General features: G+C 61.2%; 1 protein-coding gene across 3 annotated transcripts in view; it reads left to right on the top strand.

Annotated features, from left to right (window-relative positions):
- Positions 1–25076, top strand: part of TSPAN9 (tetraspanin 9) — a 193126-nt gene extending 168050 nt beyond the window's left edge. For all 3 annotated transcript variants that reach the window (XM_012783180.2, XM_076007761.1, XM_012783179.3), the window contains 6 exons: positions 17998–18189; positions 18571–18645; positions 19808–19909; positions 20530–20661; positions 20934–21017; positions 21811–25076. In XM_012783180.2, coding sequence (XP_012638634.1) covers positions 17998–18189; positions 18571–18645; positions 19808–19909; positions 20530–20661; positions 20934–21017; positions 21811–21882 — 657 coding nt within the window. In that variant the 3' untranslated portion in view covers positions 21883–25076. The remainder of the gene's footprint in view (positions 1–17997; positions 18190–18570; positions 18646–19807; positions 19910–20529; positions 20662–20933; positions 21018–21810) is intronic.
- The last annotated feature ends 1060 nt before the right edge of the window (positions 25077–26136 follow it).

The following is a 26136-nucleotide window of genomic DNA, read 5'->3' as shown; positions in this document are numbered from 1 at the left end:
TGCCCCACAGTGGCCAGGTGGGGCAGTCCCCCAGAACACTGTGCTGCTGGGCATAGCTCCTCTGCTTAATCAGGGACCGTGGGAAGAAAGCAACGTGCTTGCATGAGTGCCTTACACAGAGGAAGCACATTGGTAGTCTCTGTTGTCACATGCCTTGGGGTGGGAATAGGGATTTGTTCCCATTTGATATAACAATTTTTGTGCCAGTGAAGACTTTGGATGTGCTTGGTAGCACGAAAGTGGGGCATCCGTGACAGCATCAGTGGGGCTGCTTCCCCAGGGCACCAGCTGGGTGCCGTACAGAAGAGTTAAGCATCATAGTCCCGTGCTGCTGGGAGTTTGCCTTCTGTGAAAGCAAGTTTGACTTGAAAAATAGATCTTGGGAGCCGCCTCTGCATGAGGCACTACAGGAGATTCAAAATAAGCAAGGCCTGTGTTCAAGGAGTTGACTTGGGGACATCCAACAAGAAATGGGTTTCTGTAGGGCAAAATGTGTTAGATGCTACAAGGAAGGCATCAGATGCTTCTAGAGTCCAGAGGTGGAGGGGTGGGAGGCTGGAGGTCATAGACCTCTGATGCAAATGGTGGGCAAGCTGAGTGGCGGAGGGTGGAGGAGGGGCATGCTGGCCGGGGAAGGCCAGGGGAGAGGCAGCAGGCCCAGAGGCGTGGCGTGTGTAGGGTTGAGCACTCGATCCTAGGTGCGGTGGCAAACGAATGTGGAAAGGATGAGCCTGTAAAAGTCCTGAGTGAATGCCAGGCTGAGGACCTCAAGCCATATTCTGTGGGCTGTAGGAACCCTCTGGGGTCTTGAAGGTGAGACGTGATGTCCTCCGGGCAGTGTTTGGATTGTGGCTGGAGCAGAGAGGAGGTGGAGTGACTAACAGAGACATCTCCTGGTGTTCGGGCCAAACGGATGAGACCAGGAACCGGGCAGTGGGAGTGGAGAGGAAGAGGTGGATGCCAGAGATGTGCAGGGATATGGCCCCAGGATTTGGAGCTGGATGAGATGTAGAGGGCAATGATGATGATGGTAGTTAACATTGGTGAGTACCGAGTCCATGTTAGGTTGTGTTCTTGTTCTAAGAGGTTTAGAAATTTTGTCCAATTTAATCTTCACAGCAACCTCATAAGGCCAGTACTGTATGCACTTTTTGGGAGATAGCACTATTATTCTCATTTGCAGATGAAGATTCAGAGTCACTGAGATAAGCTTGCCCCCAGTTACATCTATTAATAGTAAGGGGTAGAGCTAGGGTTCAGAACCAGGTGTGACTCCAGAACTGGGTGTGACTGTGCTCTTAGCCACTGCCCTAGATCCTTGCTTTGACCCCAGATGGAAGAAAAGATAGAGAAACACATCCTCAGGGTAGGGGACCTGGGTAGAGAAGCACGTTTTCAGGAGCCTAGGACAGACACCCTGATTCAGGAGACACTATCTAGGGGGCCTGTGATATGTGGGAAGGCTGACTGACTTTGAGTGCACGTGAGGGGTTTGGGCATTTTGTGACTTGAGCAGCAGTGTGGACACCCTGTTTGGGAAAGTGATTATCATCCTCTTGGTGAACTGGGAAAGGAAGATCTGAGGTGTTCCCAGGTGTGTGTACCTGGTACTGGTGGCGAGAGCCTGACCCACGTCCTGTATGTCCAGCGTCCACAGTGTCATGCCCACAGACTGCTGACGCGGTGCTTTGCATGACCGTTAGAACCCCGATGTGGCGTTGCTTGCCCTGCCCCCAAGTGGGCCTGGCGCTCCTCTGGCCTTCTGGGTGTCTGTGGCTGAACATCACCTTTTCTGGGCCTCAGTGACCCACTTTCTGCAGAAGGGGCAGAACCTGTAGAATTACCTTGGAGGTTTGTTTTTGCAAAAGAAGTCAGAGTTTTCCTGAACTGAAGCCAGACCCCAGTTCCCCTGAGCAGCTGGTGCCAGGAACCTCACAGGTCCTATCTCTAAGCAAAATCCTTTTTTTTTTTTTTTTTTTGTTTAAAGCAATTTCTACTTCTAGAGATGCGAAGCTGCCAGGTGGGTGGGAGCAGCACCTCTCCCCATAGTCTGATGGTATCTATTTGTGGGTACCCTGGAGGCAGCACCCTAAGTCCCTCCACTTGCAGCATTGCTTCCTCTGACTCCCGTGCCAGCCTGCATCTCCACAAACACTCTTTTGAGAGCTTAGGGGAAGTGCTGAGCCGCAAAGTGCAAGCGTCTGCATTCTGCCGTGCCCTCCTCATCTCTCTCCGGCTACTGCTCTCACTCTCTCTCTCTTTTTTGTTTCTGTTGAATAAGCAAAAGCAAGAGCAAATTTATTCCTTGGATCTTATATGAAAATGCATAGTAATTGTTTCTTTTTGCTATTGTCAATATGTTTCTGTTCCATTCATTGAACTTTGCTCCCAGCTCCTCCTGCCGCTCACAATTTAACATACAGGTTATCCCCCTCCCCTGGCACCATTTGCCCTCTATAGAACAGCATCGTTTCCTCCCCTCAGGTCTGGGGCGGGTGCTTGTCCTTATCATGGGGGTGGGAGGAGCGGGGGAGGGCATGTTGGGATTTGCTACAGAGCCACAGCCGGCCCCCCAGCACCCCCGGCCCACACTTGATCGAAAGCCTTGCACGACTCTGCCTCACTCCAGGTATGGGAGCACCTGAACTCAGAATTGATCGACTCTGATTTATGTCCAGGTTGGAGTGTAATTAGCAGCCTTGATTTAATGTCACGGTGGCCTGAAGCCCTGCCATCGTCTCCCTCTGTGTGTATTTAAAGGTCAGTTCCCGAGACAGGGTGGTGAGTGGGCATCAGACCTTGACCGTTGAGACCTTGAACTAGTTGCATCTCTGAGCCTCGGTTTCCTTAATCGGGGTTTTGGATTGTGATGTCATCTCACAAGGGGACGAGGGTGGTAAGTGACAGCAGTTCTCAGGCCCAGCTCTCGTGGCACTTGGTGGATATCGTTTCCTTCCTGCACCCTTCCCGAGAGAAGCGGGGCACGCTTGGGGAGGCAGCGGGCCCTCTTCTGCCTCCGGCTCTGCGGGCAAGTCACCTGGCCTCGGAGGCCTCCGCCTGCTCGCCGGGAAGACGGGCCGATAGATGGGCTGGTGCTGCCTGTGTCACACAGCAGCCAGAGCACTGCGTGGAAGGAAGTCATAGCCTCCGAGGGCTGGAACTGGCTTTGGACAGTGTTACTTTCAACCTTATGTTTTTTTGGTGGGAAAACCAGCGCTCAGAGGAGTGAACTGGCTTGCCCAAGATTACGTGGCCGGTTTGCAGCACGTGGTCAGGGGGCTGTGCTGTTTGGGCTTCATGCCATGGTTTTACCTGAAGGCTCACCGGTCTGTCAGCTCTTTAACATGTGCGGAGAGGCGAACCGCTCCGTGTGTGGTGGGGACGGGCAGCCGGCCCCGCTCCTGCCATGTGCTCCGGCCAGGCTACGAGTGTCGGGACTGAAGCACCAAAGAGTGTGGTGGGGAGGGGCCCGCCACTGGGCTGCAAGCAGCCTGGCTTTGGAGTTCCCGCTTCTCTCCTTCCTGTGGGCTCCCAGAGTCGGTATTTGGCTGTTTATGAATGAGGGCCTTTCTGTAAGCGCACGGAGAAGCCTGAGGGAGGCCCTGCCCCGGTGCAGCCGTCTGTGGGCAGGACAGGCACCGGGAGAGGGTGGCTCTAGTGGGGCGTCCTGAGGCTGGTGAGCGGCGCAGACCGTGGGGCCGCTGCAGCGCTGGCGAGCCGAGCCAGAGCAGGGCGTGGGGGCTGGCGTGCCTTTGAGGGCCTGGGTGGGACTGAGAGCAGGGAGGAGGGGGGAGGGCTTTTTGGGTGGGGGAGATGCTGTGAGCAGAGCCTGGAGGCAGAGGCATGGAAGGTGCGCTCAGACCTAGGATCAGGCTGAGGAGGGAGGAGGCTCTGTGAGAACAGCACTTTCATTTGCAGAGGAGGTTTATGGTGTTAGTAATTGGGTGGGCAAGTGATTTGCCTGGTCTGACACAGCGACTGGGATCATTATTTGGCTCAGAGCTTTGCCGAGAGCCTGACTTTACCTGTCGCTGTGACACTGGGCTCACACGCCCTGAGATGTAACCCGGCCTCCCTGTCTCCCAGGAGCACTGTCAGTGGAATGGGGCACTTGGGACTTGGGGGTGGGGTGGGAACCAGTCTTGCTTTGGATTCGCTTTGGCTGCTTCTGGGTCACAGAGTGACTTCCCGCCCGCCTCCTCTCGAGCTGGCTTTCCGCTTATCTTAATTTATTGATGAAAACTTGTTTTACGGTCCAGAGCACAGACAGCAGCAGCTCTCTGCCAAAAGAAAGCACACTCGCAAATCGGGAAAGCAAGCCGCCTCCTGAGATGGGCGGCTGGGGCCAGGCCGGCAGAGGGAGTACGGCCTGCCTGGGGCGCTGCAGCGCCTGGGACGGGGCTGGGGGGGGGGGTGCCCTCTCGCAGCGGCCACCCGGCCTGTGGGCGGGGCTGTAGCAGCCTGGGGACAGCAGCAGGACCTCTCTGCCTCTATCCCACCTTGGGCTCCGGACTCACAGCTATCCGGTCCCCGAAACCTGGGGACTGATGGCTGCAGGCCACAAGTACTAGTAATGGCTGCCGTTTACAGCTGTGTGCAGTGCCACGCTGGGAGGTTTATTTTCACGAATCTCATTTCATCTCGACAACAACTCTATGTGGTAGGCATCATTCATCCCCATCTAAAAACAAGCACTGGAGAAGTCATTTTCCAAGGTCCTGCCACCTGGTAAATGTGGGAATTTGGAACTTGAACCCAGCATGCCTGGTCTCACGGCGAGACTGTCCTGGGCGTTCCTGGCCCGCACGCTCCAACGCTGGCCGATGCTCTTTCTCTGGCCTGGTCTTGGTGGTCCCGCTGGCACGGGCGTTCCCAGGGACAAGGCCTGGTCCCGTGATCTGTGTGCTGCAGAGGCCGGCACAGTGCTGGGCCCGGGGCGGACACCGGCGAGGCCCTGGCTGCGGGGTCTGACAAGCAGGTGACCAGCGGGCTTTCCCTGTCATTCCTTCCACAATGCGCGCAGGCTGTGAGTTGTTCTTGTGCCTTCCTCTGAAAGTCTGTCCTTGTGGGTCAAGTGAGGATATTCCTCATGTGCTGCTCTCTACATCAGTTAGTTGCAGGCACCGCAAAGAAAAGCACCGGGCTCCCATGAGCTCCAGCGCCCTCATGCGTAAAGTGGGACATATGGCTCACATGGTTCCTCTGGCCACTTGCAGACAGTGCACGGGACAGTGCTCTCTGGAAAACAGGTGGCACAGGGTCCACAAGCTTGGTTTTGTGGAGACACAGGAGCAGAAAGGTCCAGTGGACGCTCGGTATTTTGTTCCGTCTTGCTTCCTCTTGCAGAGTGGGACAGCCAGCAACTTTCACAGCCCTGGTGGATCAGTGGAGCGGTGGACTGCCCTGGCTGGCCGCCCCCGGCCTCCCCGCCCCGCCAGCCCCCACGGCGAACTGTGGCCCCACTCTCGGGCCCACCATTCCTTTCTCCCTCAACTCTGGTGGGGCTAGAAAGTTGTTGAAATCTTGAATAAGATGAAGTTTGGGACTTTTTCTTTAGGTCTGTAGGAGGCATGTACAGGTTACGGTCACCAGATTTGGAGTCACAGCAAACTGGATTAAAAACCTAGCTCTGCCAACTCCCTCTGTGTAAGGGTAGACAAGATACTCTATCTCTGATCCTGAAGTTTCCCATTTGTAAAGTGGGGAAAAGAATAGGAACTGCCCTTTGTGGCGGTCGTAGAGAGGGCAGGACACAGGTCCTGCGTGTGGCGTGGCTCAGTCACGCTGGCTCCGTCATCAGTGTGGTTGCCTTTGCCACTCTTGTCACCACCACAGTTATCACCGGCTCTTTTTATCCAGTCCTGCTACTTGCAGACAGACTCCAGGGCGCGGGGGCTGGCGTATACGTGCCGTGCTGCAGCTAGCCGCCATTTGTCAGGAGGGCCTTGTCTAGGTGACAGCCCTTCTGGCGTATGTGAGAAAGAGCCAGACAGATCACCTCGGTCTAAGCAGTGGAACATGGGGGTAAGAACATGGTTTTTGGAGTCAGGTTTTGTGGATTCCTTCACTATTTAACCTCGCTATGCTTTTGTTTTCTCGTCTGCAAAATGGGGAAGCCAAAAATACTGCCCCCCATTGGCTGGGAGCACTGCATGAGGCAGTGGAGACAAAGCGCTCAGCATGTGCTGGCACGTGGTCAGCACTGAGGAGTGTGAGTGCTGGGGGTTGGGGACGGGGTTTGGGCCGTGGCTGCTGGGAGCAGGCGTGGCTCCCTCACGAGGCACGCGTGACCTTTGACGTGTTAGTCTGGGGCAACTGTGGACAGGCAGCATTCAGCAGAGTAACGAGAATTGCAGTGCACAAGTTGCAAAGCAGAGGGCAGGCCGCAGTCTCCTGTCCTACCAGGACAGCCCCAAGGCAGGCAGACCCTGGACAGGGCAGGGAGGGATCTCAGGTTGTCACTTAAGTTGGTGCTGAGACCATCTCTGACAGAGAGACCGCACTTAACCGGCCTGTGTCCCCCATGAAGCATGTCAGAAATGCCAGAATCCTGGCGTGGTGGACGTGGCTCCCGGCTGGCCGTGCCAAGCAGCAGGCTGTGGGCAAAGGATCACTAGAGAGAAGGCACAGCACGGCATGTATTTGCCACATCAAATGGTCATAGCGAAAGTGCGGGTGGCTGTCTTGGGGCCAGAGATGGACCTGGTTGTCAGCCACAGTCTTTCCTGATATCTATACGTGTCATTATGAGCATTCTTTTCTGAACTCGAGCTGTAGAAGATTGCCTTCGTTATGTTGCTAAAAGAGCCCCCGTCTGTGCTGGGCAGAGTCAGGCAGCTGGAAGAATGAAAGGTGCCCGGTAATCAAGCGTTTCACCGCGCTCTAGGGGAGCTCTTCCCCAGACAGGGACACGGCCCATTCCCTTCCCCATGCCGAAGGATGCGGTTCCCAGATAATTTGAGCTCTTTGCCAGAAAGAAGTAATGTGAATTCAAGGTTTCCTTGTCCTGCTTTCCAAGGAGTGTGAGCTGTAACACGATGCCTTGCACGGTATGTATATTCTGAAGCGCACACGGTGCCCGGCAGGCCTGGCCCTGTTCGCCCCCAGTGCCCCCGAGTGCTGGGGAGGTGCTTTTCTCCTCCCGCAGTCTTTTGTGAGGAAACAGCCCAGAAAGGGTCAGTGGCTCGCCGAGCTGCACAGCACCTCGCGGCGCCCCTGGGCTCGAGTCCTGAGGTCTGGGCTGCGGCGGCTCTGCGCTCTCAGGGAAGCCCGGGTGGCCGCAGTTCCAGGGCCGTCCTGGAAGGCTGCTTTTAAGCCCGGCCTGCCTCCCGCGCAGCCCGCCCGCATCACTGCGTGCTGTGGTGCTGTGGCGCCGTCAGCAATGCCTTTCTCCCCCGACGCACAAACAGAACAAATGAAAGGAGGAAAGACTATGTGGTGATTGGAAATGCCCTCCCCGCACCCCTCTGACAAGCTCTTCTGAGCACCCGCTCCCCGCAGCGACCCTGGGAGCTGAGCAGGGCCATGCGCTGTGCTCCCGCTGCCTCCTGCGCCGCCTCCCCGGGGCCGGGAAGCCGCGGCCTGTGCGGTGCGGCGCCGAGGGAAGCCGCGGGCTGTGCGGTGCGGTGCGGCGCCGAGGGAAGCCGCGGCCTGTGCGGCGGCTCTGAGGGAAGCCGCGGGCCTGTGCGGTGCGGCGCCGAGGGAAGCCGCGGGCCCGTGCGGGGGGGCGCCGAGGGAAGCCGCGGGCCCGTGCGGTGCGGCGCCGAGGGAAGCCGCGGGCCCGTGCGGGGGGCGCCGAGGGAAGCCGCGGCCTGTGCGGTGCGGCGCCGAGGGAAGCCGCGGCCTGTGCGGTGCGGCGCCGAGGGAAGCCGCGGGCTGTGCGGTGCGGCGCCGAGGGAAGCCGCGGCCTGTGCGGTGCGGCGCCGAGGGAAGCCGCGGCCTGTGCGGTGCGGCGCCGAGGGAAGCCGCGGCCTGTGCGGTGCGGCGCCGAGGGAAGCCGCGGGCTGTGCGGTGCGGCGCCGAGGGAAACCGCGGGCTGTGCGGTGCGGCGCCGAGGGAAGCCGCGGCCTGTGCGGTGCGGCGCCGAGGGAAGCCGCGGGCCTGTGCGGTGCGGCGCCGAGGGAAGCCGCGGGCCTGTGCGGTGCGGCGCCGAGGGAAGCCGCGGCCTGTGCGGCGGCTCTGAGGGAAGCCGCGGGCTGTGCGGTGCGGCGCCGAGGGAAGCCGCGGGCCTGTGCGGTGCGGCGCCGAGGGAAGCCGCGGGCCTGTGCGGTGCGGCGCCGAGGGAAGCCGCGGCCTGTGCGGCGGCTCTGAGGGAAGCCGCGGGCTGTGCGGTGCGGCGCCGAGGGAAGCCGCGGGCCTGTGCGGTGCGGCGCCGAGGGAAGCCGCGGGCCTGTGCGGTGCGGCGCCGAGGGAAGCCGCGGCCTGTGCGGTGCGGCGCCGAGGGAAGCCGCGGCCTGTGCGGTGCGGCGCCGAGGGAAGCCGCGGCCTGTGCGGTGCGGCGCCGAGGGAAGCCGCGGCCTGTGCGGTGCGGCGCCGAGGGAAGCCGCGGGCTGTGCGGTGCGGCGCCGAGGGAAGCCGCGGCCTGTGCGGTGCGGCGCCGAGGGAAGCCGCGGGCCTGTGCGGTGCGGCGCCGAGGGAAGCCGCGGCCTGTGCGGCGGCTCTGAGGGAAGCCGCGGGCTGTGCGGTGCGGCGCCGAGGGAAGCCGCGGGCTGTGCGGTGCGGTGCAGCGCCGAGGGAAGCCGCGGCCTGTGCGGTGCGGCGCCGAGGGAAGCCGCGGGCTGTGCGGTGCGGTGCAGCGCCGAGGGAAGCCGCGGCCTGTGCGGTGCGGCGCCGAGGGAAGCCGCGGGCCCGTGGGGTGCGGCGCCGAGGGAAGCCGCGGGCCCGTGCGGTGCGGCGCCGAGGGAAGCCGCGGCCTGTGCGGGGGGCGCCGAGGGAAGCCGCGGCCTGTGCGGGGGGCGCCGAGGGAAGCCGCGGCCTGTGCGGGGGGCGCCGAGGGAAGCCGCGGGCCCGTGCGGTGCGGCGCCGAGGGAAGCCGCGGCCTGTGCGGTGCGGCGCCGAGGGAAGCCGCGGGCCTGTGCGGTGCGGCGCCGAGGGAAGCCGCGGGCCTGTGCGGTGCGGCGCCGAGGGAAGCCGCGGGCCGTGCGGTGCGGCGCCGAGGGAAGCCGCGGGCCTGTGCGGTGCGGCGCCGAGGGAAGCCGCGGGCCTGTGCGGGGGGCGCCGAGGGAAGCCGCGGGCCTGTCCCCGCCCCTGCGGGGCACAGCCTGCCCCTCCTGCCCGCATGCTGGCTAGCTGTCACAGGGTGTGCCCCGCGAGCCTCCACACCGGGTCCTGTCTGCGTGCGAGTTCCAGCGCCGGCGACAGGGCGCGTGCGGCGCCGTCTCCCCACTCTCCCAGCAGAGGGCGTCCTCCTCCACTCGGAGACAAGCCTCCAGGGAGGCTGGGGCGGCGGTCGCAGCCTCCCTCTCGGGCAGTTCTTCCCGGTGGCTGCCCGTCGAGTCTCGCCGACCCTCTGCGTGCTCCCGAACCGGGCGGGGTCTGCCCCGGGCCTGAGCAGAGGCTCGGCGGGGCGCGTCCTCCCGCGGGCGGCGCGAGCGGGCGCTGCGCGGGCTGGCAGGAGCGCGGGGCCCTGCACCACGCGTGCTCCCGGTGCGCCTCGCCCCAGCCACCCGCTCCCTCCGTGCGCATGCGTGCGTCACGTGTCTGGGGGCCGGGCCCGCCCAGGCCCGCCGCGCGCCTGACTGGCAGGACAGCGCGGTGCTGCCCTGCGTTCACGCCTGCCCCGGCCGCGTGGAGTCGACGTTTCCGGGCTGGCGAGTGGTCACTCCCCTTCGCGAGGCTAGCAGGTGCTCTGTATCTTCTGCCGCTCCTGGGTGTCCCTGCCACACGTCACTTCGTGATCCTCGTGGGGGCCGTTCCTCAGGCTATGTTCCTCCTGGCAGCCCGAGCCCTACGTGGGGTCCCCCGGGATGCTGAACTTGCCTCTGCCTCCTTTCCTAGCTCCCCATGGAGGGCGCGGGCCTGTGGGTCCGTCTGAGCAGGTAGAAAGCTGTTGGCACCTGAGAAAGTGGACCAGGGCCTGCTGTCAGGGGAGGTGTGGGAGGAGAGTGCGTGGTCTGCGAGCCTTCTCCCAGGCAGGGGAAGGAGTTATAAAGGGGCCGTGTCAGGACAGGGCGAGGTGGACACCCCGTCCCTCCCCATTTCTCCGTCCTGGCCTCTTACTCTCTAGGCATCAGCTATCTTGGGGACTGGGCCCTCTCTCACCCCTGCCCTGGTCTTTGAAATCCAGTGGCTCTGCCACCCTGGAGTCCCACAGATGGCTTAGGGGGAGTGAGCCTCAAGGCAGGGCAGGTGCCCCCATGCTGAGGCCAGGCCGGGCAGCCCAAACAGATGGATGGTGCTTCAGTAAAGCTAACCCACACCCCCTCCAGGGACCTTCGTGCAGCCACTGGAGGCCAGGACTGCTGGTGACTGGGCCTTTACCCCCAGCCAGGCCCCTTAACCCCTGAGAGTGGCAAGGGGCTGTCCTTAGAGCCTCAGATGGGATCTCCTTTGTCAGGGACTCGTTTACTCCCCTGTACTTTTGGGGCTTCAGATTGTGGGAGGTATAGGTATTGTGAACAGCACTCACTCTCAGTTGATAGGGGCTTTTTGTTGGTGAGTTAGGGGAGGGGTTATAAAGAGCTTTATTAACTCCAGAGGCTTGCAGCTCCCAAACACAACATCCCTGAAGTTTAGCCGTGTGTACATATTTTCTCCTAGACCCAACATATGCAGAGAATAACCCCATTCTGGAATAATCAAAATGTAACTGGGTTGTAGGTATGCAAATGCTTTACGTAATGTTTATTTGGAGGAAAATTAGGCTCCAAAATATGGGTGTGATCCCCTGACACCTATGCAGGCTGGTGATAACGGGGGCTGCAAAATGAGGTTGTGAAGATATTAGAGGCTTTGAGAGAAAGTGTGGGGTCAAAAAAAAAGAATGACCAAGGAAGCACGCCACCTGGCTTTGGATCATGCACAAGCTCAGTGTGAGACGGACTGTGCTGTGGCTCAGTACAGTGACGGGGGCTTAGGCTGCATCACTAGGAGTGCAGAGTGCAGAGAGGGAGGGGAGAACTGGCCCTACCGCAGCTGGTGTTGGACTTTCACTTTGAGACAGAGATGAGCCGGGGAGGGCGACTCTGAGGTGAAAGATCAAAAAGCCCTTTAATAGGCCAGGAGAAGACTTGGGAAAAGCCGTTGTTAGATACACACCTGACAGCGTTTGGAGGCCTGTCTTGCTTGTTCTTGGGGGGCTTCTTGGGCAAAACTGGGGCAGCTGCATGTCAGCCGCAGGGAAGTGGATTCTGGAGTTAATGAGAAACAATTCTTAACTAGTTAGAGTCTTGTGAACGGGAGTGGCGTGTGTTGTGGGATGGCGAGCGTGAGGACCCTGGATGGATGACCTGGTGTGGCTGCCTCTGCCGCTGTGTCCCACCGAGCTGCGGTCTTCCTACCTGCCGGGCGACTGGCAAAGGTGTCTCTGTGACTGTGGCCCTTCTTTTCCCTCCATGCAGAATTGGAAGTGATGTCCGGCTCCCCCTTCCTCCAGCCCTGCCTGTCTCTCCCTTTATGGCTGTGAGAATGAATGAGCCGCAGGGGCCCCTTGGAGGCAAGGGGCGTCTGAAATACAAAGCAGCGCCGGCTCCTGACACTGATGCAGTGTTTCTGCTCCCCCTGATGAAGTTCTTGGCAGGTCGGCTTCTCCGAGGGCCAGGCAGGTTCATTATCAGCCAGCGTGTCAGGCTGTGAAATTAAAGCCGTTTTGGTTTTCTTTTTTATTCTCCACATCAACTAATTTATTAAATGCCATTAAATGTTGGGCCTGGCCTTGGCTCCTAGAAAGCACAGAGTTGTGCTGAGACCTGGCCTTTGGAAATCTCCTACAAGGAAAGAGGGGGTGAGGGTGGCAGGGACCAGGGCCTGGGTTGGGGGACCACCAGTGACATCTGACCCCAGGAGCCCCGGTGTCTTGTTGGCTCTCCAGAGACACATGGGGCAGTGGGGATTAGAATAGCCAGGTGTGCCGGGCTCTGACGGGGCTGCGCGGGTGGAGTGGAGACCTACAGCGAGCAGGTGATAAGGAGTCCAGGGCAGCTGAGGTGGGGGCAACTTGGGGACACTGGGGGTTCCAGGAGTGGGGAAGATGGGGTGCACAGGGCCTTCTTCTTCAGGTGGACTTGTGTGTCTGCATCTGGTCCTGTTTCTGGGCTGTGGCTCGCTCGGGACTCCCCCATCCCCGTCATTCATTCATTCCTCGAGCAAATACTAATCTATTACTGTATCCCAGGCGTGCTCTGGGCCCTATAGCAGAGGAAGAGTGGATAGGACGTGCACCTGGGCCTGGAAGTGCTGTGTTTGAGTGCGGGTGGGCAGCAAGCCTGCACAGACGCCTAGGAGGCTTCCTGATGTGTGTGCCCGGGAGGGCCACCTCATGCCAGCAGGAGACAGTTGGCACTGTGGGGGGAGGTGGATGGTGGCTGTGCCCGGGCTCTGAGCAGCGTGCAAGTGGGGCGCAGAAGCTTGAGAGGGAGGGTAGTTGGAAGGGGAAACTGTGGGCCCAACCCCAGAGAAATGGGATTCCTGCACGAAATAAGGACTCGTGGCAGAAAGACATATTAAAACTGCACATTAGTATGTTTCAAACTGAAGACGAGGACAAGTGCCATGGGGCTGTTAGGCTCATCACAAGACCCAATAAATGAAGTGAGTCTGGGGTGCAGGCTCACAGTAGGGCCAGGGCCTGGCTGGGTCTCGGGCCACCTGCTGTGCCCATGTGGGTGGCCCCTGGTGATGGGAAGGCCCATCCACGGCCTGTTGGCATGAGGGCCCCATCTGTGCTGAGGGGCTGCACCTTCTCCTCCGCCCTGCAGGGGGAGGGCCAAAGGCATTGCCACGGGTGAGCCAGTGTTCCAGTCTCTGGGAATTTAACCATGACCACAACAGGCCCGAATCCTGACCCCCATAGAGGCCATGGGCAAATGCAAGATGGGAGTTCGTCTTCTCAGATTTGGATGTGGATTTATTCAGAACCCAGGATTGAAGTTATTGGGGGAGTGTGCAGGGGGCAGAGGAGGGTGGGTGCTCGGGATGGTCCCTAGGTCTGCCCTGCTCGGAGAAGGGCACTGACCAGGCTCGGGCCACACCAGCAGTGGCTGGTGACCTCGGCAGGCTGGTGCTAACGTTGGCTGGGTCCTGGTCCCCTGAGTCACCCTGCCTTGCCCCAGATTCTCTGCCTTATAGCTTGGTCATGTCAGCTGAGACAACCCTCTGGTTTTGGAAGGGAATTTTCCAGAATGCCACCAGCTAAGCTCTCTGGCTCGAAGCTTTGGCTGTGCCACAACTGTCCTTGCCTCCTTCCTGGGCTGGGCATCCTCCACGTGGGGCAGCTCCCCTGCCCTACTCCTCCCTGCTCTGGCCCCAGCGGTCAGCTTCCTGGTTTCTTGTCCCCACCTGTGCAGGACTCCGTGGCAAAGCTGTTCCTGCTGTCAGCCCTCCCTGCTGCCCACTGCCACCTCCCAGACCCCAGCCTCGAAGCTGCCCTGGCCCGGCCCTCCCAGCTGCCCAGCTGGGGTCTCCCCAGCACTGTCTTCCTCTTGGGTTGTGCCATCCTTTCAGAGCCAGCGCCGTCCTTGGCTGCCCCTGCCCCCCCGCTGGGAGGACCACACCAGGTCCTTCCTCTGGTGGCTGTGCTGTGTGCTCAGGGCTGACAGCCCGAGGTGGGCGCTGGGGCTGGGGCTGGGGCTGGGGCTGGGTGTTTCAACCTCTATTGACATTTGGGGCCAGGTAGCTCTTGGTTGTGGGTCTTCCCTGTGCGCTGTAGGGTTTTTAGTGGCATCCCGGGCCTCTGCCCACCACATGCCAGTAGCACACCCTGCCTTAGTTGTGACAACCAAAAATGCTCCTAGACACGTCCGATGTCCTGTGAAGAGTGAAATTGCTCCTGCTCCAGAACTGCTGGACTGGGGGATGGGAGCAACATGTCTCAGGCGTGGCTAAGACCACATTGGAGGGACCTGAGAGATGACCTAGTCCAAATCCCACATTTTAAAGGAAATTTGGCCTTGGAGAGCCAAAGACTCTCAAGGTCACACAGGGTAGCAGCATGATGAGAGAGGTGTTAAGGATTCAGGCTGCTCCATCCAGGCTGCACTGAAAAACAGAGGCGAGAGGCAGGGAGGCCAGTGGGTGGTGATCCAGGTGTGAGGCCAGGGCCAGGGCGGCTTGTCTTGGTGTCTGTCCCGTCAGTCGGCTGCAGGCCAGGTGTGCACTCCCAGGTCTCCAGGGGAGAGGCGGTAGAGAAGGGGTCTGCACCAAAAGTCGTGAACCAAGCTCTTGTCCCAGCCTGGGCAAATGCAAGGATGGGAGTTCGTCTTCTCAAATTTGGATGTGCATTTATTCAGAAACCTGGGATTGAAGTTATTGGGGGAGTGGGCAGGGGGCAAAGGAATCTGGGTGCTCGAGATGGTCCCTAGGTCTGCCCTGCTCAGAAAAGGGCACTGACCAGGCTCGGGTCACACCAGGGGTGGCTGGTGACCTGGACAGACTAGGGACCTCCATCTGCCCCTTAGTGTCCTTACCTATAAAATTAAGGCGCGATCTCTGTTTACCCCTTGCCTGGAGGCTCTGCTAGTCTGGGTCATCTGAAGATGGGAGTGTAGGGGGCTGCCCAGCAGGAGGCTCCTGGGGGCAGGGAGTGTGGCAGGGGATGCGGGACTTGTGCAGGACACCCTAGAGCAGTGCAGTTGCGGCCCTGTGGGGGAGGGGAATGAGGACTTTGAGAGGAAGGCTTGTGGGGAGAGAGGTGCAGGCTGCTGAAAGGGATGCCTCCTGGAGGCAGCAGGTCTTATGGGCCTGGGGCCTGGGAGGACCTGGGAAGGAAGTGAGAAAAGGTGGGGATTTGGGACGGCCCCAGCCCCGTTCTCTGAGTGGTGGAAGGACGCTCCCAGGGTGGGTCTTTGGGGAACTTGCAGACCAGATCAAGGAGTGTGGGATGTGAAGTGAGAGAACCATTTGGAGTGGAAATGACCAGCTCCTGGGAGCCTCTGACCTGTGAGGTTTCACCAGACAGGCCCCTGGCAGTGTGGCCGTCCCTGGCAGGAGAGTGGAGAGGGAGGGACCCCGCCAGCCACTGCCCATGGGAAATGGCCTCTGGAGAAAGCTGGACTCCGAGAACTGGTCTAGGCGCAGGGAGGTCTAGCTCTGGGGCCTGGGAGCCCCGCGGTCTCCGGCTGTGGGGGCGGGGCTCCTTGGGTCACAGCAGCCACCTGTAGTGAGGACAGCAAGTGCGGGTTTTCCACTTGTTCATTTCGGGGTCTGGCTTTTAGAGCCATAAATCTTCACACAAAGATCATGAATTTTCTATGGTATGATTAATGAAAGGGAAATTGAGCTGGCAGCATAGACGCTGGCCAGGCCGCGCAAAGTTGGAGTGACAGGTGGAGAGTTGCAGCGTCACTGGCGAACCCAGAGCTGCTGAGGCGGCCGGGCGCGCCACCTAGTGGCCACAGGTGGTGGTGTGCCCCATCGCCGCCCCAGGGCGCTGTGGCGCTGCACTTGGGGTGCTGAGGGTCCCGGTGTGCCCCTGCCTTGGGGGCCCTGGCCTGGTTCCGCCTGGGGCTGCTGCAGGGTGAAGGAGCCGCAGGACCCCTCTCCACAGTGTGGGGGACCCAGGCAGCCGCTCGACTTGCCTAACTGATGCCCTACAGCTCCTCAAGCCATCTCTGGTTTAGTGATACGTGGAAACATCTGGCCTTTTATCATGCGCAGTCTGGGCCACCTTTCTGTTTCCCAGTTGATGAAAATCCTGCTCATTTTTCAAAGCCCAGCAAGGTCTGTCAATATTGCCTTCAAAATCCGTCTCAAATCGCTCCGCTCTCACTGCCCCTCCATAGCCACCTGGGCTAGGCCGCACCTCTCGCCTAATCACAGTGGCCTCTGGTTGCCGTCCTGGCCACCCCGTCACCCCCACGGCATCTTCTCTGAGCAGCAGCAAATCGGATCATGTCGTTCCCCTCTGGGCCTTCCATCACCCAGGACACCGCACAAGCTCTTTACCTGCGAGGTCCCCGGTGACCTGCCCCGGCCGCCCCGCCTGCTTAGTCTCTTGCTTCTTGTCGCCTCCTGCGTCCAGTTCCAGCCACTGGGCCAGCCTGTGCTTCCTTGGCTGGCCAGGCTGTTCCTTCTCTCCAGAACATTCTCCCCCCAGGTGTCACGCGGCTCTCTCATTTGCGTCCCAGCTCCAGTGCCGCCTTTGCCAGAGGCCTTCCCTGCTCAGCCTCTCCCAGCTACTCACGACTTTCTACACGTGCTTATTTTCTCCGTGGCACGTAGCGGCACCTGAGATTCCGCCGTGCTGCTTAAGGGAGGACCATGTCCCAGTAAGAATCCGCCCTTCACGAAGCAGGGGCTTGGCTGAGGCCGTTCGCTGCAGTCTCCGGTCTCGGGGCGGGGCCTGCGGGGACATGTGGCAGCTCGCTCAGGGCGTGGACTGAATGAGCGAAGGAAGTGCCCTCTCCTTGGGGACGCCTCTGTCCCTTTCCCTCGCCGTCCTGAGCACATTTCGTACCGTCTCTGCCCAACGAGCTGCCTCGTGTTAGGCCATGCGCCCGTGCTGCTTCCCTGGAGCCGGAGTGGCGTGGGGGCAGGGCCGCTGGGCCTCGGAGCCACAGCGACCAGCACGCTCCCTGCACGTAGCAACTGCTCAGGAAGTGCCTTCTCAGCAAGCAGTGCCCGGTGCTGGCCACCCACTTCCCACGTGCCATTCCACTTGAATTCTCACAACAGCGCGGGAGGAAGGTGACGACAGTCTCATTCTGTGTGAGAGGAGTTCACAAGGCCACACAGCCCGACAAGCTGGGGCTGAGCATCCAGCCCGGGCCTGTGGCTCCCAGCCCTTGCCGTCTCACCTCTGCTGCGGGGAACGCTGCGTCCGTCCGCCACCTGTGTTTTAGGGACCGCCTCTTCCAGCTGGCTTCTCTGACTGAGACAGCGATTGCCTCCGCTGAATGCCTGTAGCATTTATGTGGCACCAGTGTATGCTTCCAGGGGTGGTAGATGCTACATTTTATTGCCCCCATCCAGCCTGAGCAGAAGCCCCTGGAAGGCAGGCCTCCAAAGTGGCTGTGGCTTTTCTGGCGCACGAGCTGCATGCTGTCGGTGCTCAGTACGTACTGGGTGGCTGATCGATGGGCTCCTGAGACTCCGCACACCTCTCCGAGCTGGCAGAGGGGCGGAGGGGTGTCAGCTACGTTGCGCACAGAATACGGCAGACGTGGAGACTTGCAGCCAATGGAACAGAAGCTTCCCCAGGTGACGCTGGTGGCGCCAGCAGTCCCAGGGGTGCCATGGAGCAGTTGGTTCTCGGCTTTCAGGCTGATCGTGCTGGCAGCGGGCTCGGGGGTGGATGCTGCGGACTGGCGTCCCGCGCGCTGCGCAGCCCTCAGCCAGCCCGACCAGTGCTCTTCTCTCCGCCTGCCGGAGCTGTGTTCTCCAGCCTCCTGGAACAGTGGGCAAGTGGCCCTTCTGGTCAGGGCAACAGGACACGGTTCCTGGAAGTTCTGGCTCCAAGAAACTAGACCCTGAGGTTCTTGTGCCCCCCCCCCCCCCCCCCCCGCCCCGCAACAAGTCCGTACTCACTTTCCCGGGCCACATCGCTGTCTGGTGGAGTGACCCCAACCACTCCAGTACCGTCAGTATTTGCTACATGCTTTGGCCTCTGTCTCATTTAATTTGATGCTCAGAGTGATCCTCTGAGTGAGGTTCATGAGCTGGTGCAACCCCATTTCCCAGATGGGGAGACTGAGGCACAGGGAGGATAGGGTATCTGTCTGGGTCACGAAGCTGATGCACCCTGGGTCCGTGATGAGGCCTGGTCCTCACTATTTTGTGTCCTGGCATTGGGGTGGAGACACATGCAGGAGTGAGGCCGTCTAATGGGCTTTCCTTCCTCTTCAGCTCTGCGGCTGCGGGCTGCTTGGCGTGGGCATCTGGCTCTCCGTGTCCCAGGGCAACTTTGCCACCTTCTCCCCCAGCTTCCCCTCGCTGTCTGCGGCCAACCTCATCATCGCCATCGGCACCATCGTCATGGTGACGGGCTTCCTCGGCTGCCTGGGGGCCATCAAGGAAAACAAGTGCCTCCTCCTCAGTGTGAGTTGGACCCCCAATCTCCCACCCTCTGAACTCCGGATCTCCCCGCACTTGCACCACTGAGACAGGCAAGGCCTGGACTATCAGCCAACTAGGTGCCCAGTGGAGCCCAGGGAAATTGCTTCTAGAATGTTCTGTGGCTGAGCACACCCCTCTTCTCAGGATTGCTTACCCTGGCCCCTTGTCTTCCCACCCCCTGGTTAGTCCTGTGGTTTATCCCAGCCCGAGCTGTCTGGGTTTCCTCAGGAGGAGGTGGCCTCAGAGACCTGGGGAGCCCTGCCCAGGGGCCGGCTGTCCCTGCTTCCCCGCCACCCTTCCTGTGTGCACCCTGTCCCCGCCGTCACACTGCCACGTATCCACGCCTGGAACCTTCCTTTCCAGTTCTTCATTGTCCTGTTGATCATCCTCCTGGCAGAGCTGATCCTGCTCATCCTCTTCTTTGTCTACATGGACAAGGTGAGCCTCAGGGACCCCACTGCCCTAGGGGCGGGTGGGCGGGCAGGGGGAAGTGCTGGCAGGTAGTAGTAACACCTGCCAGGGAGGAGGATGGAGCCAGGAGGTAGGAAAGCCCCAGATGGAGAGCTTGCTGGGAGCAGCGTGGGGCAGACATGGGGGGACGAGGGCCTCATTACTCTGTGCAGCCTTAGGAGGTGGAGTCCTTTAAGCTACCAGGGTGGCCACAGGCGGCCTGTGGCTTCAGGGAGCTCCCACCGCTGGGTGTGTTCACGCAACGTAGAGGAGGAAGAGTTCAGACCTTCGCAGGCAGCTGCGCCGGTGATTCGAGAGCCACCGTTAGGGACAGGAGGGGCTTCCCCGCGACACGGGGTGAGCAGCACGGCAGTTCGCTTCCTCTTCGAGAGCCTGCTGTAGGCCGGGCCGCGCGCCCGGGCTCAGGCTGAGCCTCAGGCCCAGGAAGGTGGCGGGTGAGCCCTCGGACCTCACCAGGTGGGACAGTTCACAGCCAGACTGGAGGGCCTTTCTGTCGCACTGCAGAGCGTGGCGGCCACGGGCTTAGCCGGCCTTCGGGTGCTCTCACGCAGGCCTGTGCCAGTGCCCGTCCTGGCGTCTTGGCGCGGTGGCCCAGGCCATACTGCAGTTAGAGGCGTTGTTAGGGTTAGAAGCAGAGAAGAAACAACAACATGGAGACTGCTGTTTATTGTCCTGTCCTTGGCTCTTTGTGAGAATTGTTCCCTTAATGGGCGCCACGGCCCCGGGGTGGCTGCTGTGATCTCAGTGTCACAGGTAGAGCGCAGGTGGGAGAGGTCCAGGCACCAGCTCACGAGGGGTGGACCTGAGGTCAAAACGACCTGTCTGTCCCTTCTCGTGCTGGTGTCTGGAGAGGGGCAGTCGTGGGGAGGAGTCGTGTGTGTCCTGGGGGCAGAGTGGCCGGTGGGCGTGGCTGGCGCCCCCTGAGAGTTCAGCTCTTCTGGGAAGCCGTGGCCTGTGGAGGGGTGCAGCTGGGAGTGTGAGCTTGTCCCGCCCCAGCCCTGCTGGGCTGCAGAGCCCCAGAGCAGCGGCCTCCTCGCCTTTCCCCCGTGTCACCAGCATGCCCAGGTGGGCTGGGGAGAGGATCTGCATCCTGGTCCTAGCCAACCTGTCCTGTCCCTCGACCTGGCAGGTGAATGAGAACGCCAAGAAGGACCTGAAAGAAGGCCTGCTGCTGTACAACACCGAGAACAACGTGGGGCTCAAGAACGCCTGGAACATCATCCAGGCCGAGGTCAGGGCCGGCCCGGCGCTCTGGCTGAGGCCGGGCGGGAGGAGGGGGCGGCCAGGGTCTGAGTTGGGCGTTTCTGGATTTTAACCCAGAACAGGGTGAGGGTACAGCCCCACTGGAGGCATTTGCTGGGACTACTGGGTAAGACACAAAAGCAGATAAAGCCGGAGAGGGACGGGGATACAGGAGTGGGTGGCTGGGGGCGCTGTGGTGTGGCTAAGCTGCGTGATGAATGACAGGGTTTAGTTTAGGTTGGCCCTGACTCTGCTTGGCTCAGGCGAGGAGTCTGTCCTCTAGGAGGAAGTCAGTACGCCCTCATGCCCCAGTCCGAGCCCTGCAGAGGGATCGGCGGGTGGCTAGCTGGCAGCCAGCTTGGGGTGGTCCACAGAGAAAAGGGGGGTGCCAGTGGGGGTGAGGAGGGCTGAGCTCCTGCTGGGGGTGCAGGCTGATCACCCCCTGCTCTGGTCTCTAGGGAGGAGCAGTCACTCACGTCCCCCATGGGCCTGGCCAAGGGACAAGTGACGGCCCCTGGTCTCCTCCCTGAGCTCCAGGGTGGCGGCTTTTGTGGGGCGGGGGAGGATGGGCGGGCTTGCTGGGCCTGACCGCCGTCCGCTCACGGGCAGATGCGCTGCTGCGGCGTCACCGACTACACAGACTGGTACCCGGTGCTGGGGGAGAACACGGTGCCCGACCGCTGCTGCATGGAGAACTCCCAGGGCTGTGGGCGCAACGCCACCACCCCCTTGTGGAGGACGGTGAGGCGTGGGCGCTGCTTCCTGGGTCTGCTGGTGTGGGGGCCCGGCAGGGGCCTGGGGAGGCCTGATGGGGCGCGGGACTGAAGCCCAAAGGAGGTGGGAAATGGGGCTGGACGCAGGTTGGAGAGTCAGGGGGTGACCGGTTGAGCGGGGGCCGTGCAGGCTTAGCAGGTCACCTGTGGGGTCGGGGCCTGCTCCGAGGGGTCCGGAGGTAAGAGCAGGGAGGGGCGGAGGGGCGGGCCGGACCCTGACCTGAGGGCCTTGCTCCCCAGGGCTGCTATGAGAAGGTGAAGACGTGGTTCGAGGACAACAAGCACGTGCTGGGCACGGTGGGGATGTGCGTCCTTGTCATGCAGGTAGGCGGCGTCCCGCGCCCAGGCGGGAAAGGAAGCAGGGACACGCATAGCGGTTGCACGTGCACGGTGTGTGCGGCCTGTGTGAGTGCTCTCAGGCCGAGCCCCGGCCTGCCATCCTCGTGCAGCGTGGCGTGAGGGCGAGGTCCCACCCGGCGCTGACGGTGTGGCTGGTCACCTGCCGCGGCCCCCTGTTGCGACCACACCATGGAAGGCACACGCAGAGTCCCCGTCCCCATGTTTGTGGTTTGTGCATGTGGCACGCTGTGCGGTGGCTGAGAGGCCACGGCTGGCTCCCTGCTGCCCCCGCACTTCCCCGGGGCCCCACTCCTTTCGGGACCCACGAGTGGAGGGGCACAGATGAGTGCTAACTTCGCCCTAAGCACCGCGTCAGCGGTGGCCCAAGATGGCACTTCCTGTGTTCCAGAACCAGACCGGAGCAGCTGGGCATGCATCTTTAGGGGTCTCTGCCACTGTCCTTTCCCCACCTCAGCTCCCGCTGGCTCCCACTTGGGGCATCTGGTGCCCACAGCAGCCCCTGAATGGGGTGCTGGTGCACCGGGTGGGTGGCTTCTGCACAGACAGCCCAGGGCTGAGCTGGAGTTCACCTGTGCATGGCCCGAGCGGGTCACCAGGGTGACCTCCTCTGTTCCCCACTGTCTTCGTGCCTTTTCCCAGCACACCAGTGGTTATACCCACCTGCTGGAGGTGCCCTGTGACTTCCTAGGACTTGCAGGGCTGAGGGCAGACCGAGGTTGCTGGAGCTTCCCTCCAAGGGCCTCCCTGTGTCTTTCAGATCCTGGGCATGGCGTTCTCCATGACCCTCTTCCAGCACATCCACCGGACGGGGAAAAAGTACGACGCGTGAGCGTGCCGACTGGGAGCGGCCTGTCCCCTTGGACGCTCTGTGGAAGGAAGAGGATTTGAGCTTTGTGTCGCCTGCCTGCACTCTCCAGACTGTGCCCCTGCACCCACCCACCCAGCTGGCCCTCCCCCACCCGCCGCCTCAGCCTCAGCCTCAGACTTTGGGTGGGGGGCAGGGAGGCGGAAGGCAGGGAGGCAGTGACCATGGAGACCTGGGCCCGGCGCCGCGTTCCTGCACCTGCATCTGTATTTGCCAAAGACGATGGTGGGCCGGGGACGGCTCAGGAGAAACCCCCAGCACTGACGGGCTTCTGCCCCCGCCCTTCCTCACACTGGTGTCGTCCCTGCGTGGGCTGGGGCCCGGCGGGGACAGCCCAGCGGGGGCCACTGCCGTCCACGGCCACGGAGGGTTGGCGGGGCGGGGCTGACCGCCTTCAAGCAAGGCCCCTGGAGCATTGCGCCCAGGCTTTTTATACCTTACAGTGTAGCTTTTTTATTTTATTTTACTCTGATTATGATTATTCAGGAATATTATCTCAGATAAGTTTAGGGTTAGCTTTCTGGTTTATAACTTTTTACTGTGTTGATTTTTTTAATGGTTTGCTTTTTTCCCCCTTGGGTGGGGGACGGGTGGGAAGAGAGGACATCCGTCCAGTGTCAGTCGGGACAAACCACTGTGTGACACCGCCAGACTCTTGCCCAGACGCACTGAGGAGGAGGGGCTGGGGGGACAGGAGCCCGGAAGAGGCGGGCAGGTGCGCGGCGTGGAGAGCGGCCTGCACGGGCGCTGCTTTGCAGGGTGTCCTCCGGGGCTGGTGAGGCGCCTTGCCAGGAGTGCGGCCGCAGCTGGCAGGGCTCTTATGCTTTTTGCTGACGGGCAGTTTCTGGTGTTCTTCCTCCTTCCTGTCCCCTGCCGTGTGGGAGGCCCCTCCCCCAGATGGGCGTGCCTGCCACAGGTCCTGCACACCCAGTCACTCTCTCAGACATTCCTGCTAGGCACTCTCAGATACCTCTCTAGTTCGGATGCCGCGCACTTCTCCCTTGCTTCTGGAAGGGGACGCAGGCCTGGTGCTGTGCTGCCCAGGCAGCAGCAGAGGACCCGCAGCCGTCGGGACAGGGAAGGAGGTGGAACTGGTGCCCACGGTCTCCCCGCCACTCGCTCGGCCGCTGGCCACCTGCTGGGAAGGGGAGGGAAGGGTGTCCATCCAGGTCCCAGGACCTCCTCTCCTTCCCTGGGTTCACTGACGTCGCGGGGGGTGGGTGGCGATCACATCCTGCGCGATCCCGGAGAAGTACAGGGAACCCAAGAGAGGGCAGACCGGCTGTTGTCACGTCACGGCGGTCTTGGGAGGAGGGCAGCCCGAGTCAGGGCGTGTGCAGACTGGGCGCGTGGGATGAGCAGCAGGACGCCCCGCCCAGCAGACAGGGCCCCTGCTTAAGGTTGTGAGTTAAGAAGAGTCCGGACTGTGGGACTGAGCTTGCGCCCTCTGCTGGACGGGGCCTTGTGTGGCAGCTGCCTTTCTCCCTGCGCCTTTTGGCCTGTTACCTTGGTTTCCCGCTGGGCCCAGGTCTCCGCTCCAACCTCACCTACCAAGAGCTGAGGCACAGCCACCCAGCCAGCCAGTGACTCCTCCATCCACCTTAAGTAACATACATCGGGACCAGGAGGATAGGACTTCGGGTGTGTTCAGGGTTCATGTTTTGGGGGGTGGCAGTGGAGAGCAGGGTGGGCCGAGCATAGACCGCGTCTCTGGGACAGGAGTAGGGGTGCCTATGGAAGCCTGGGTGCACGCGGGCAGTCGCTCATCTGGATGAAACTGCGCTTCCCTCGTGCTGGCCCACCTTCCTGGTAAGGAGCTTCAGCCGCCTCCCTGGGAACCTCAAAATGCAGATTCTGGGGCAAACATGCCACTGCAGGGAGACGCTCAGCAAATGAGTGTTCGAGTCGCGCAGTGGGACCTGACGTGCAATGCGTTTTGCCGTGGGTGGCTGGGTGGGTTTGTTTATGCCTATCAATGCAATTTTTAATTTTTGTCAGAGTCAACAGCAAAAGCCTAGTGCATTTGGGGGTGGGTGGCCTCCCTGGCGATCTTGTCTCTGGAGTGCTTCGGGGCATCCTCTGGCTCCAGAGCCTTTGCCACAGCTCCCACCTGCGCCAGCCCCCACCTCACCTGTCCTTTGCAGAGCCTTGCCCGCAGCTCCCAGAACTGCCTTCTCACCTCGCCCTGTGCTTGGCTGTTGGTCATTTAGCCACGTCTGCAGTGGGCAGAAGTCCCATGCACAGGGTGGGTGTTCTAAGCCCCTGGCCCATCCTGCCAACCAGTCCCCAACTACGCAGAGGGCCATACCGGTGACACCAGTGAAGGTGGCTCAGCATCTTCTTGGCTTCCGACCATGATCTTGGTGGGGCAGAATTCCGCCCAGGGACCCCCTCTCTCATGGCTTCCCTTGCCAAAGCCAGAGTGCATTCAATCGGGTCTGACGCAGGCGGTTTAGAGACTGACACAGATTCCCTGAGGGTTTGCAGGTGACTTCAGGGGAACGTCAGATCAAGACTCGGCCTTTCTCTGGGGCCATCCCGCGGCGGGGTGAGCAGGCGGGGCTGAGAGCAGCCCTCAGGAGGCTGGCAGCAGGTGTTGGGCGCAAGTCTCCCCCCACTCCCCCTGCACACTTGAGCTGGGGCCTCCCCCGTTGCCTGCACCCTGGGCTCCTGGGGGGGCTGCTGACCCCACCCCGACACTCTTGTGGATGTTGCGATTTGACCTAGGTGCCATCCCTCCAGGCTGGCGTGGAAGTCCAGGTGGGTGGCCATCCAAGTGGATGGAAGTGACCGTCCCTCCTCTCCAGCCCCTGCCCACCCACAGGTGGAGGTGCTAACTAGCAGGGACATGGCGCAGGACAGGAGCTGGGCGCCAGGTGCTTGGGGTCCATTCTTGTCCCTTAGCTCCTCAGAGTCCGGTGGGCCCCTGAGTGTCCCATCCCCCCCCCCCCACAGTGAGGCAGCAGTTCAGGGAGGGGCCTGCCCGCCCGCCCCGGGCAGGATGGGAGAGCAGAGAGCACACGCTTGATTGTTTCAGATGCACTTTTCTGCTTGCGATGCTGAATCTGTGCGTTTCCTTCATCTTGGTCCTGGCTTTATTGAATACCATGTTTTTAGCATGTTTTTAAATAAAAACTGATAACACGTCAAAAGCACAAGCAGGCTGTCTCTCTGTGGTGTGTTGCGTTCGCTCAGCCACGACTGTGACTTATTTCGTGTGGCAGTAGGTGAGAGGGACACAGGGTCAGACACTGGTCCTACCCTTTGTCCAGGACACACCCCCACAGCTGGGGGCTCATCTCCCTAGAAGGTTCCAAGGCTGCTGGGGCCAGGAGGTCCCGCTCCTCTCGTGGGTGCCCGAGGAGGCCAGCGTCGCCCTTGGCCGGTGACGTGGTGCAGGCCTGCCTGGGGTCAGCCCCGCGCCGAGCCCTCTGCTCGAGAGGCCCGCGCTCCAGCTTGGTGTCCGTCCCCATCCCAGTTGGGCCCGGCCCCGAAGTGTGCGGTGGAAGGGAAATAAGACGTCGGGGGACAGCCTCCGCTAGGGCTGGCTGTCACGGTTAGGGTCAGCCTCTTTCCAATCCCTCTCATGTTCCTGGGGGCCGCTGGAGCCTGCTCTCTCTTCTAGGAGTGAGGGGCCCTCACAGTGTGGCTCGGCCCCCTCACGGGGACTCTGAGACAGCCCAAGGAAGGGACAGAGTCAGTGTGTGGGCGGCCAGCGGGGAGGGGCCCAGTCAGAACCACGTGGCCGGGCAGAGCTGCAGAAGGCTCCTGCTGCCGTGCTAGGGTTCTGGTCTGTGGTTTCCCTGCCTGTCACAGACACAGTGACCAGTTGCAGATGAGAGAAGCTCACAGTGTGTCTTTGTCCTGGGTCACTGATGTGCCACATGTCCCCAGCATGCGGCAGGAGGCAGGGGTGAAGAATGAGTGTGCACTGGGCCTGTCGGCAGGTGGAGGTGGGGCACCTCTAAAGTCCCCTGCCTGTGCAGGTCTGTCTCCCCCCTCCTCCAGGGCCAGGTCCACATGGAATTGTCCTAAAGCATCAACTTTGAGGGGCCCATCTGCAGCTGCTGTGTCCCACAGCCTCCAGAGACTGTACCTGAGTCTGGGGTGACTCTTTGTCAAAGGTCCAGCTGGAATGGGGTCCATGGGAGCCCCTGTGGGAGACTTACTGAGAGACTTGGTGGCTGTAGGATCGGGATTGGTTCTGGTGGGGGGGGC

This window comes from Microcebus murinus, chromosome 10 (assembly GCF_040939455.1).
Source record: "Microcebus murinus isolate Inina chromosome 10, M.murinus_Inina_mat1.0, whole genome shotgun sequence".
NCBI classification, from domain to species: domain Eukaryota; kingdom Metazoa; phylum Chordata; class Mammalia; order Primates; family Cheirogaleidae; genus Microcebus; species Microcebus murinus.
This window is presented reverse-complemented; position numbering and strand designations above follow the sequence as displayed.